The 12,944-nt window shown below is 40.6% G+C and overlaps 1 protein-coding gene across 2 annotated transcripts in view; it reads left to right on the plus strand.

Annotated features, from left to right (window-relative positions):
* Nucleotides 1-12,944, plus strand: part of LOC119651676 (chaoptin) — a 103,099-nt gene that overhangs the window by 68,623 nt on the left and 21,532 nt on the right. For both annotated transcript variants that reach the window (XM_038055371.1, XM_038055370.1), the window contains exons 2-5: nt 2,602-2,731; nt 9,241-9,400; nt 9,934-10,026; nt 10,096-10,266. In XM_038055371.1, coding sequence (XP_037911299.1) covers nt 2,610-2,731; nt 9,241-9,400; nt 9,934-10,026; nt 10,096-10,266 — 546 coding nt within the window. In that variant the 5' untranslated portion in view covers nt 2,602-2,609. The remainder of the gene's footprint in view (nt 1-2,601; nt 2,732-9,240; nt 9,401-9,933; nt 10,027-10,095; nt 10,267-12,944) is intronic.

Raw genomic sequence — 12,944 nt, forward strand, 5'->3', positions numbered from 1 at the left:
AGTTCAGGGTGCTTATGGCAAGCGCACAAAGGACTGTTTAAACCTCACTAATAAGAACCTTCGGATTATAGTGAGAATACTCACTGGTCACTGTCGATGGGCTCTCCCTACAGGTTCATCCATAAAGGTTTTGGGACAGTATCTGGCAGTTGTATAAAGTAGGTCAGGCACCTGGGAGAATACTTAATATCAAAGGCCAAACTGAAATACTTGACAACTGAAACAAATTGAAAAAAGTGCCATTTTTAGCTAATTTTTTTACTGATATTCCACAGATACTATATTTCGGGGCTTACTTGACGGAAATAGTTGGTTCTCGATAATTCTATCGAGGTTTCATTCAACTTTTTCATTTGCTATTATCATATATTTTATACAATGGAAGTTACCACCAAGAACAAATGTTAACGAGGTCTCAAGATAACCCTGCCTGGTTGCAAGATACAATAAATTCAAAACTATATAGAACTTCAATGCCCTTAAACCCGCGAAGCAAAAGAAGTTAGTTTAGCCTTTAGCGATGTTACAATAGTTATGTGCATGCTAATATATACAATTAACGTTTGAAAAATCAAACATTCTCATCATTCTCAAGTGATTTCCCTACTAACATGCTATGGATATTATTGCAAACTGCCTCCCTCTCCACTAAAACAACCTGTTATTTCTACAACAACAATGGACTAGTTGGAACAGCAAAAATCATTTTCTGATTCCAAAATGCTATTAGTGCAAAATGAGCTGAATTAAAACTTAATGATTTATTATCAAAGTGAAATAACATGTTAATCTTCGTGCTAACAATAGCCGTTTTGTGCTCTCGTATCTTTCAACTTTCATCTGGTTTTTTAGACACAATTAAGTTACCACGCTACCATGTTGCTGGCAGCCACCCAGGTGATCATCATCTGCTCATTACCATCATCATCATGATCCCTCAAGTCATCTATTTTGTATGTCCATTTAGGCATTCACTCAACTCTTCAACACTGAATGTTGGACATTGATAATGCAAAAAAAAATGGGTCTGAGAAATTCTTAGTGAAACAAAGTACTTTCGTACAATCATAATCAGTTCCCGTCGTCACTTTTTCTTCCTTGTGAAATGATAGCTTGATGGTTATGCGAATGGTAGAACATGAAATTTCCCGGATTAATTTGAATATGAACAGTGGAAACTTTCGAAAGTAGTAGTTTGTTTCTCACAATTTTTAATCGAGGCCTATGAAGCAAAGTTATATAATTTTTGTATTTTTTAGGTATAGTGGTTAAAACCACAATAGTGTAACTTTTCATTAAATTTTCGTGTAGCAAAAAAATACCGATCAATCTGAAGTGCACGTATTTTAGCCCTCTAGATACAGTTGAATTCTAACTCCCCAAATTACACAGAGATGACACCCACATAAAATTTTTCACATGCATTATACCCAAGACCCAAAGGCGTGATGACCCTAAATATCTTACGCAACACCAAAATGATATTCCAGACAGTGACATTACCCATGTTATTATTATTATTACAAAACAACCCACTTATAATTCAGATGTTACCATAAAGCTTTATCATTCAATTCAGTCATGACGATTTTAAATTGTACATTTGATGTTTCACTTTCTAAACTCGTTAATTATTTTTTCTGAATGGTTAAAAATGCCTAGACTCATCATTTGCTACTGCTGGGAAAGTGAAAACATTTATCATTGCGCACCGTTGATTATAATGATGGTGGATTCGTGTCATAGTCGGTATGAAATCAATTAAAATGCACCGTGCGACACGCAAGATGTCTAATTACATTTTTTCGATAGCAATAATTTTGATCAGCGAAAAGAATCTAATTTTACGGGACGCTGTAACAGATATGTATATGACGTGCGTGTCTCCGTTCGAATTTTTATATAATAAATCCAATAGAAACAGTGGGTATTTATATTGCTTAAATGCTCATCAATTTTATCTAAAAAGTTGAATATCTATGGCATTGCATCAGGCTTGATATGTTGGAATTTTATCTTTCCAGTATTATTCAACCATTCAATTATACATTATATAACTTCCAGTATCGTAGACCAAGAGTTATCAAAACCTATCGAAATTCAAATTTTCTAGGCGATTTTCCAATTATAATACCAAATTTCCGTAGAATAATTAGCTTATTTAATAATTCGGGATTTCCGACCTGATATCAATATCAATCGAATTAATTTTATAGTATTTTAATTCCAAAATTGATTTTACGGTAACGAATCCATGTCATAATTGTTATTAAACATTTGCCAAGCTAGTAAAGCGCTCGTCTTTGTATATACAAGTACCTTAACAATTTCCGACTGTTCCTACACAAGGCCAAGATGTGGTCTACCCTTGAGAGTCCTTCAACCTCACCAGTACTAGACATCAATCATAAACTCGATAACAAAGGGTTCAGTGTTTATGCTATGTAATAATATAGTACATTGCAGAAAAACCACTTCTTGTTAATTCCCCGCAAGAAACTCGTACACGAGTCCATTGCACTATTATATCTTTAATGTTAAATAATTGCATGCATTACAACTGAATACATAACTAATTAAAATTCTCATTCTTCTCTTCAGATCTCACCATGTCTCGAATACATTGCTGCCGGTCTGCAATAATGATTCTGTTGCTTTTAGTTTTTGCCTCGATATCGAATGCTTGGCGACCTTGCCAAGAACTAAGTCCAGCCTTAAGATTTCCTTGCAAGTAAGTAATCCATAACTATTTTTAGATCAACAAAGAATAAAGCGAAATTGCATTTAGATAAAGATGGTTTTTATTCGATCTTGTTTATTTAGAAATAATGGGCATCTAATCATTTTCCAGTTTTTATGTGATACAATATAAGTGAAAAATGAACATGCATGAAGTGGTAAAAAGTTGAGAAGTCTAAACAAATGTATCTAAATATGTATGACCCAACCAAAGAAATAATGTGAAAAACTGGAGATCAAATATTGTTTTCTTCTGGACTACAAGGTTGATTGTCTGTAATTGGCTACCACTATGAACTAAAGCTTGAAAACCAATGAAGAAAATCATCATCATCATCAACGGTGCAACAACCGGTATCCGGTCTAGGCCTGCCTTAATAAGGAACTCCAGACATCCCGGTTTTGCGCCGAGATCCACCAATTTGATATCCCTAAAAGCTGTCTGGCGTTCTGTCTTACGCCATCGCTCCATCTCAGCAAGCTCAGCCTCGTCTTCCTTTTCTACCATAGATATTGCCCTTATAGACCTTCCGGGCTGGATCATCCTCATCCATACGGGTTAGGTAGCCCGCCCACCGCAATCTGTTGAGCCGGATTTTATCCACAACCAGACGGTCGTGGCATCGCCTATAGATTTCGTCGTTATGTAAGCTACGGAATCGTCCATCCTCATGCAGGGGGAGAGAAATTTTTCGGAGGATTCTTCTCTCGAACGCGGCCAAGATTTCGCAATTTTTCTTACTGAGAACCCCACATAAGGACCGTCAAAATTATAGTTTTGTACAGTAAGAGCTTTGGCCCTATGATGAGAGAGCCTTGGCCCTATGATGAGACGTTCCAAACCGAACGATTTTTGTAAACTGAAATAGGCTCCGTTAGCTGCCAACAAATGTGCGCCGATTTCATCGTCATAGGTTGTATCGGTTGTGATTTTCGACCCTAGATAAGACAAATTATCAACGGTCTCAAAGTGGTAGTCTACTATCTTCTACTACTATCTATCTACTATCGTTTGATCAGTGCGGTTTGATGTTGTTCTTTGGTTGGTTTTTGGTACTGACGTTGCCACCATATATTTTGCCCTGCCTTCATTGATGTGCAGCCCAAGATCTCGCGCCCATTGCCGCCTGCTCGATCTGGATGAATGCAGTTTATACGTCTCGGGTCGTTCTTCCCATGATGTCGATATCGTCAAAATAGACCAGTAGTTGGGTGGACTTAAAGAGGATCGTACCTCTTGCATTTACCCCAGCATCACGGATCACTTTCTCGAGGGCCAGGTTAAAGAGGACGCATGATAAGGAATGCCCTTGTCGTAGACCGTTGTTGATGTCGAATGGTCTTGAGAGTGATCCTGCTGCTTTTACCTGGCCTCGCACATTCGTCAGGGTCAGCCTAGTCAGTCTTATTAATTTCGTCGGGATACCGAATTCTCTCATGACCGTGTACAGTTTTACCCTGGCTATGCTATCATAGGCGGCTTTAAAGTCGATGAATAGATGGTGCAACTGGTGTCCATATTCCAACAGTTTTCCGTCGCTTGCCGCAGAGAGAAAATCTGATCTGTTGTTGATTTACCTGGAGTGAAGCCTCTTTGGTATGGGCCAATGATGTTCTGGGCGTATGGGACTATCTGGCCTAGCAACATAGTGGAGAATATCTTATAGATGGTACTCAGCAACGTGATACCTTTATAATTGCTGCACTGTGTGATATCTCCCTTTTTATGTATGAGACAGATAATGCCTCTTTCCCAGTCGTCAAGCACTGATTCGCTGTCCCACACCTTGAGCACAAGTTGATGAACCGATTGGTGTAATTGATCGCGTCCATATTTAACCAATTCGGCTGTAATTCCATCGGCTCCTGGCGACTTATGATTTTTTAGCCGATGAATTGCACAAACTGTTTTTCCTATACTTGGTGGTGGCAGTATTTGTCCGTCGTCTTCAGTTGACGAGATGTTCTCGCCGATGTTCTGGTTATTCAGGAGATCATCAAAGTACTCAACCCATCTGTCGGTAATCAGATCTTTGTCTCGGCATAATGAGTATCGAGGTGTGTAAGGCTTCATCCTGCTGATTTGTTGGTAAAACTTCTGCACTTGGTGCGGTTGCTCCCTGTACTTCTCGAGTTCACAGACCTGTTTGTGCCCGCAGGCTTCCTTCTTCCGTCTGTGAATTCGCTTTTACGCTCGCCGGAGTTCGTGATAAGTCTCCGCGCGAGCCCACGTTCTTTGAAAATGTAACATTACTCGATATGCAGCATTCTTCCGTTCCGTTGCTAGCTTACATTCATCGACGAACCAGCCATTCCGATTTTTCTTGCCGCTGGGGCCAAGTATGCCTGTGGCCGCGTTAATGATAACGCTCTTCAGGTGGTTGATTGCTGATGCTTCATCTCCAGGATCTCTATTGACTGCGGTTATTGCGGCATCCATTTCACCTTTGTAGGTCTTACGGAGGACTATGCTGTGGATGACTTCAGTGTTAACTCTCACCTGATTGTCAGAGAGGATTCTGGGTGGTGTTGTTATTCGAGCTCGGTGCACCATGCTAACGAGATAGTGATCCGAGTCTATATTGCCCTCCCATATCTTCTGACATTCATCAAGCCTGCGAGGTTGGTTGGTTGAAAGTGGTCCCGTTTGGAGAGGCCCACGTTTCTTAGTGAACCGCTTCCCGCTCAAACCAGGTACTTCCAAAAACCATTTCGTGTGACACTGCTAATTGAAAAATTCACAGTCCGTTATCATCATTGTCCCTACGTACTCGAGGAAGGCGATCAGACCCGAGTTTGCAAGGAACTCATCTGAAGTGGCTCTACCACGAAGCCTCACCGGAGGTTGTCTGGTACCATGGGAACCAAGATTGCCCTCTGAGAGCATATGCTCCAGGAGAATTCCTGGAGGATGTGTTCTCGGCCCGGTTATTTACGGTTGGCCCCCTAGTGGGAGTTTCATGGTGGTTGTGGTTATGTCTACATCGCGGGCAGAGCTCCTCGGAGCTCAAGCGTGAAGTTGCGCTGTACAACTCGGGTGCCGTACCCCTTAGTTGTGGGAGAAGTGTTAGATAGACCTCGCATCTACTGGTATGAATGCTGAACCTGCACTCTGATTGTGGTCCCAAAATCAATCCGTGTCCGAAGAGGGCCGTGGGATTATGGCTACACGGTAAACCCCCAAGACTTTCAGTCCGTTATCATTGATATCCTTATATAAGCTATGAGGGCCAGCATATCGCCTGAATACGGGCTCCGTTACTACAGGACACCAGACAGCTTTTTATGATAACGAATTGGTGGACCTCGGTTCAAAACCCGGATGTCTGATGTTCCTTATTAAAGCAGGCCTAGAACGGATACTGTCTCTTGTGGTGTTGATAATGATGAATAAAAATTCACTAACGAGAGGCTTAAATCCGTTCAACCTGTTTCGGGAATGAATTTAACCATCCAATTTTGCTAATCATTGAGTAGTATGGTGCCATTTTGTCTACGAAGTAATAGGTAAAATTGTTCGCAATTATTCACCCTCTTTGCATGTAGACAGTAGTAATCCCAGGTTATTGATGATAGTGAGGTCAAGAAAGGGAAATTATGTATCCTTCTTTACATTCATGATAAACGTTATATTATGCACCGAGTTCAATCGTTCCAAACTGCGTGTACATAGCTCATCTTTGTGGACAATAGCGAAGGCACCGTCCATAAATCGTACGAGTATCTATCCCTTTCAATCCTTTTTGGAGACGTTGTTTTTTTTTCCACGTCAAAAATGAAGTGTTTTTGAAAAACATGAAAAAATACTCCATTAAAAATTAAAAAAATTGCAATGTCTTCGCGATTGAATCTATAATAAACTGAATAAAAAAACCGGATAGATAGAAAACGCACGATTAGAATGGAATTTTGAAAGGTAAAGGGGGAATGGTTATTGCCTATTCAACCACAGCCCACAAACTAAAAAATGTTTTAGTAGGGGATAATGGAGTTGGTCTCTAACAGGGCGGCAACATCTTGTTCGCTTTGTGATATGTACTACATAGGACAAACGAAAACCGTTAGGGGTACGACTTTTGGTAAAACACCTTGGCAATGTAGAGGCAGTGGCCAAGAAAAGGATTGTTGCTATGGTGTCCGTCAGATGTTGTAGTTCTTCTGGCGGAGCTGATCGGTCGTGAGCATGTAAGCCGAGGAAATATACACGTTCTCTACCACTGCCTGCTCCAACTTGACTGAAGCTCAGGTCCGGACACAGAAAAGGGTGCAGACTCTTCCTCCCGAGAATACATGCTCTTGGTCTGTCCTAATTAGCGTCTCCTGTGCTGTGGAATAAATTAAAATATTTGCTTTGGAGCCCTTTGATGGTTCGGTAACCTCCGACCCAGGGCTCCTGTATTAGTCCGATGTCAATATCTTCTTCTAGGAGCAGGTCAGACTGTCGATCGTCATCTCCTCCAACAGCTCGTTGACGGCGTCGATTGGACCTAGGTAATCAGTCGCCGGTTTTGCAAGGCCGAACACTTCAATCTTTCCGTTCCTGACCCCGAATCGCACTTTATAGTCTACCTTTTCCAGCGCCTTCGTTTATACGGAGTAGAAAAAGTTGGCTGTTTGTCTGGGGTTCTTCCTCTTTGACAATAACCCAGCCGTCCATGGGAATCCTGGGGTTTTGAAGACGCAGGGATTGGACGAGCTTGTCCTTATCCATACGGATCTTCGGCAATCAGATGCGAGCGACCGGTCTTCTCGGAATCTCGTCATAAGGGATGACATTGAGCTTTATGCCGTCCCAAGCGTTGCTGATCCTAGCGACGCACGAACCGAGAAAGTCCATAGAGAATTGGTCCTCGCAAACTATGATGTGGAACCCACCGACTACCTTAGAGAAATCAAAGCAGGGGATTAATCCCGTGTGTTTACCTTCGGTGTCCAGGAGATGTTCAATCGCTAACAGCCTGGCCTCAACACTGGTCCACACCCCCGGCGCTAGTTTGCCGCTAGCGAAATTTTCATTCGCCAGCGCCACACATAAGTGGCTCCTGGCCACGTCGCTGAAGGGTTTCGCAATTCGTGGCCCGTCGACTGGCTGTTGCTGCGTACTTTTCTTCGGATGATGCTTAGCATCGAAGCTCTTGCCCACTCTGCTTCGCTTGTGATCTTGATCGACCTCAGTTAACAATCGCCTGGTATCAAACGAGGTTTTTTTCATCCCGCTCGTCGACAGTACCACATTCTCCACCCTGGCTAGCCAGGTCACCAAGGTAAGGGTCTTATTTGAAACTGAAGCTGCCCAAGGTATTCAGAGTTCGCATACTAAAGACCAAGCTCGCCATTAGTCACGCGACCCTCGGCGTATGCTGTTGCACCTTGGCTTGGTGTCCTATTAGCACCTTCTCCGATGCAGGGAGGACGATCCCCGGGCTGTTGCTTCGGTCCATTCCCCCGCCAGATCTACTTGCCTCTAATATATGACCAGCAGACAAGCAGATCCTTGTCAGTTGCATGAGCCTACTCGCAGCCCGGCCCTACACACTCTTGGCCCATCCAAAGCGGGTTTCCAATTCGGCCACCACGAAGAGATCGAGTGAGGACTTGCCGAATTATGCAACTTTAACCTGAAACACAATCGAACCAGGCCGCCTCCTACCTACCTACCTACCTCCTCCTGAGGGCAATAAGTAATCGGAGTTTACTCTGTTTATTATCCATTAAATTAATAAATACAATCAACGCAGGAAATCTTAAAATTAGCCAAAGACTTCTTACCGAAAATTTGTTTGCTTATAACTGCTTTAGTGCTTTGTGGTAGAATGTTCCTCATTTTTTATCCTTCAACTAATATGTGAGTGATTCTGAATTTTAGAACTCCGGTACTTTCTTAATAGGTCAAATAAGAAAATTAATATCAATATAGAACTTACATTAGGCGGTTGGGTTTTGAAAAAATATGAAACCACCTTCGAGAAAGGTGGGTTATTTGCATTAGATACAATAGATAGGGCTCCCATTTACTGCTAGAACTGCAAGCGTTTAATTGGTGTATGTAGATTGATGATTCCTCTTTAGCCAGTGCTAAACTTTGCAGTAGACGTCCGCCAATCCCCCTTTTTCCCTTTTCTTGCTCCGTCAACCCATATTCCATTCGTATCAACTATGGTTGATTCTTTGAATAGGCTTGAGAACTCGGTTTTATTTTGTGCTTTACCAAAAACGTCTAATATTCGTCATCTTTTTCCTATTTTCTGTTCTTCGGGTTGGGGAAATAAACGCCGTAAACCAGAGCCTACCTCAATTTCCTTCGGTTTCTCTCTTTATTCTACCTCCTAGCAACATTAATAGTGGTTCAATAATATAAATTCATTTGGCAGTATATTAAAGTATCTGTCCTATCTAATCTTTTCGACACCAGATTTAGTTCAACATTCATATATACTTCATTTGGTAGTGAGTTATTTTACGAGAAGCAATATCACAAATTTTACTTTATCATATTCTCAGGTGTAATGTAGAACCATTCGGGCCAAATGGGCAACTTGGTGCTGTTGCAATGGATTGCGATCAGGTCGTTTTTCATGGTGAGGCTCCGCAACTTCCAGTTGGTGCTCCAATCATTTCTTATTCGCAACGATTTAGCGGCCAACAAGTCTTGCCCGCTCAGGTATGTACATTATTGCGAAACAGCGTTCTTTATTGTTACAATCACGTCAATGCTTACATACAAGAGGCATAGAAAAGAAGGTTGAAATGCTGTAAACTAAAGGAACAATGCTCACGAGCGTAATACCTAGCACCATATATATGTTATGTACTTGCGGATATGTTACAATAATACTATAATTTCTTATGAATTGCTAGCATTGCATCTAATAAATTCATTCCCGTTAATTAAAAATTTAACATTAAAGTTTTAATTGCGCGGTGCCATTGAAAGTATTAGAGCGTAAAGTGCCTAGGTCTCATTGTATCTTAAGGAATATGCAAGTATTATTAATTAAAATTTGGAAAGAGAATTTGCTATTTACATGCATATATTTATGTATACGCATAATGGTCAAGCCATTGCCTTTTATTTGAATTTTTAAAAAAAAAAACCTTCAATTATTTCAAATTAAGACATTTTCTCAATAACTGTGCGCACAGTTAATTTTTACACAAATATTATTTAACTAATCTTTATTTTCAATTCGATAGGCATTTGGGGCATTAGATCTTCCAATTAAAAAGCTGGACTTCTCCAACAATTCTGTCCGTCGTCTTTCAGAGAAGAGCTTCGTCGGCTTAGAGGTAAATACCACATCAAAGGTTAATGAAAATCCCCAAAAACTCAATTTTCGACATTATCTTTCAACATAGGAAACTCTGAACGAACTGCGATTAGCCAACAACCTACTTGGCGATAGTCTAAATCCCATCTTTTCGTCGGCAGAATTTCATCCGCTAATCAATCTACGACTACTCGATTTATCAGGAAACAAGATTAAATCCATTGAGGAAGGTTTATTAAAAGGTTGCTCGAAATTGGAGGTAAGTTCGGCTTCAGATGTTCTTTTTCGTTAGCAGTTAAGCGATCTAGCGTAACGATACGTAATAATTCATAAAATCTGCATAACGGCCCATTGGTGAAGCTCAGTGCTATGAATAATTGCATAGGCTATAGTGCATGATGAATTGTAGGCATACCGTAACGGTCTCTGTAGTATAAGTGAAACGAGCAATCAATCAAGCATCAAATCTCAAACTTGCATCTATCATAAATTTGCATCGATGATGCGTTACACGAGTTGGTAAGCTATTGAGACTAAGAAGGATTTTGAATATAGGTTGGTCGATATATCACACATGCGACCGTTAAAATCTGAAACTTTGTTGGGATTTCGAAATTTAGATAAATCAAGTTATGTTTTGATCAAGCTCTAGCAATCTTTTTTTTTTCATTGAATCTCAGTTTAACTAAGTCAAGTGCCTTGAAAAATGAACAAATAGTTAACCACCGAATACATTCGTTGGAGAAATTCCGACATGGACAAGGCATTCCAGGCTTGAAATATGCGAACAATTACCTGAACCGCACTTGGAGCTTATAATATCAACATAAAAGAGCACGTACCTAAATCTAACTAGCTATCTGGTGGGTACCCAGATAGATGAATAGCAATTACTGCTTAATTGTGATTAGGAAACATATTTTGCATGCTTGGGTGCATTGACGAGTCTACTGAGAACATCATTATTTATTAGTCATGCTATCAACGGTTCGACACCGTACAATTGCCCTGTAACTCTGATAATTGTTATTCTTATGATGTATTTTACGTTTATGAGGCATTCAGCATTTTCCGATGAACTTTTAAAATTCCTGAGAAATTGCAATTGAAATAGATGGTGGCAAATTTGAATTAATTCCAAGTTGCTTTTTACCGGTTTGAATGTTGATAAGCGTAATAATATTACATTAATTTATTCAATTGCAAATACCTTTGATATTAACTGAATAGTAAACAATGATATTCACTTAATAAAATATGCAAATTTGACTAGATTTCTTGATGACATTAACTTTACCATTTAATGGTCAATCAACTAAACATTTACATTCAATCACTAGGAATTCCTCGTAAGCCATGTATGACTCTTGTAACTAAGATCAGCTGGTTATTATATTATTATTAAATAGATTGAATGCAAGTCTGGCGAGAGGGGGTGGGAAAGAGAGATTCCCTGGAGAGTTTTCTCGAGGACCCAGGATTGAAATTTGAGTGAACAAAAGGGATAATAGTGGATCCAGATAATTTTTACCGCGTGCTCACCTTTTCCGCATAATTTTCATCCCGGGCCCGGATTTTCTCTCCACGGCCCTCGTCACGTTGACGCAAGCTATGACACAATTCATCAATGAAAACCATGTTCCAGGAGATGATACGTAATCGGTAACAAATGATCGAGCTGAAAATCTGTTATTGGAATGCAAATGGCATCCGTCAAACTGTACATGATCTGTACAAATTTTTAATAGGCAATGCTATAGACATTTTGCTAATCTCCGAAAAGCATCTTGTACAAAAAAAACACTCCCAGATGCAAGGATACAAATTCTATGACAACAAGCTTCCAAATGACAAGGGTGGAGCCGGTAGTCAAATATAATCCCGGCTTACACCCTTCACTCTGAACAGCAACTGCAAGGAATACTCTCACCCTACATCTATCCGCGTAACTGAATCTAGTGACGAAATCACCTCCAAATTTTAAAATTACAGCACATCATTTTACTGGTTTTTTCGGCACTCTTGGTAAGAAATTTTTAGCGGCCTGGGGCTGTAATGCCAAGCACACCCATTAAGGATCAAGAATAATCTCTCCGAAAGGCAAACAACTGTTCGACACCATAAGCAAGTCCAACAGGCTTGATGTTATTTCTTCAGGACAGCCAATGTATTGGCGCACTAACCTGTGCAAAATCTGATCATAACGATTTTGAGGTTACAAAAAATATCGTCGAGGCCAGATTTGCCCCCCAGCCAACTTTAACTTATATTCGGATCACTCCCCTGTTAGAATCACTATCACCAGCCAAGCAATAAATTGGCTGGTTGAAGTGCAAAAAATATATCAGCGCTCATTTCCACGTCAGAGTTCCAATGCACCGTCTTCTCCTGCGCTGAACAATAGTGTTGGGTTCAGAAAAATATCGTCGACGGAAATCCAACAGCTTACAAAGAGTAGACGAAGTTTGAAGCGAGAATGGCAGGAACATCGATCCCCGAGATTGAAGCAGGAGCTCGCAAAAGCTACCAACAAACTAGAAAATGGTCTAAAAGCAGAAACAGAAAGTATTTTTTTTTTTGGGAATTGTGCGGTCCTAAGTCTGCATCAACTTAATGCCGGACCGGACCAAAGAAAGTGGCATTTCATGAGTAATCTCCCTCCCTATCACAGACTACTCTCTATGGAGGGACCAAAAAGCTGAATCGACCGGTACAGACTGAGCCACCATTAGGGCTTGCTAATGGGCGAGGAGCGATGCCGATAACTGCAGTGTTTTTAACCAATTTCCTCGGGCAGTGATCTATTTATTCCCAGATTACCCCCTGAGCTGAGCTGAGCTGAACCAGTAAGCGGATTTTGCATAAGAACGAAAGACCGCCTCAATTGCGCACTGCAAAAAGTGAATCCAAAAAAAGCTCCTGGCCTTGCCAACGTTT

This window comes from Hermetia illucens, chromosome 3, assembly GCF_905115235.1.
Source record: "Hermetia illucens chromosome 3, iHerIll2.2.curated.20191125, whole genome shotgun sequence".
Taxonomy (NCBI): domain Eukaryota; kingdom Metazoa; phylum Arthropoda; class Insecta; order Diptera; family Stratiomyidae; genus Hermetia; species Hermetia illucens.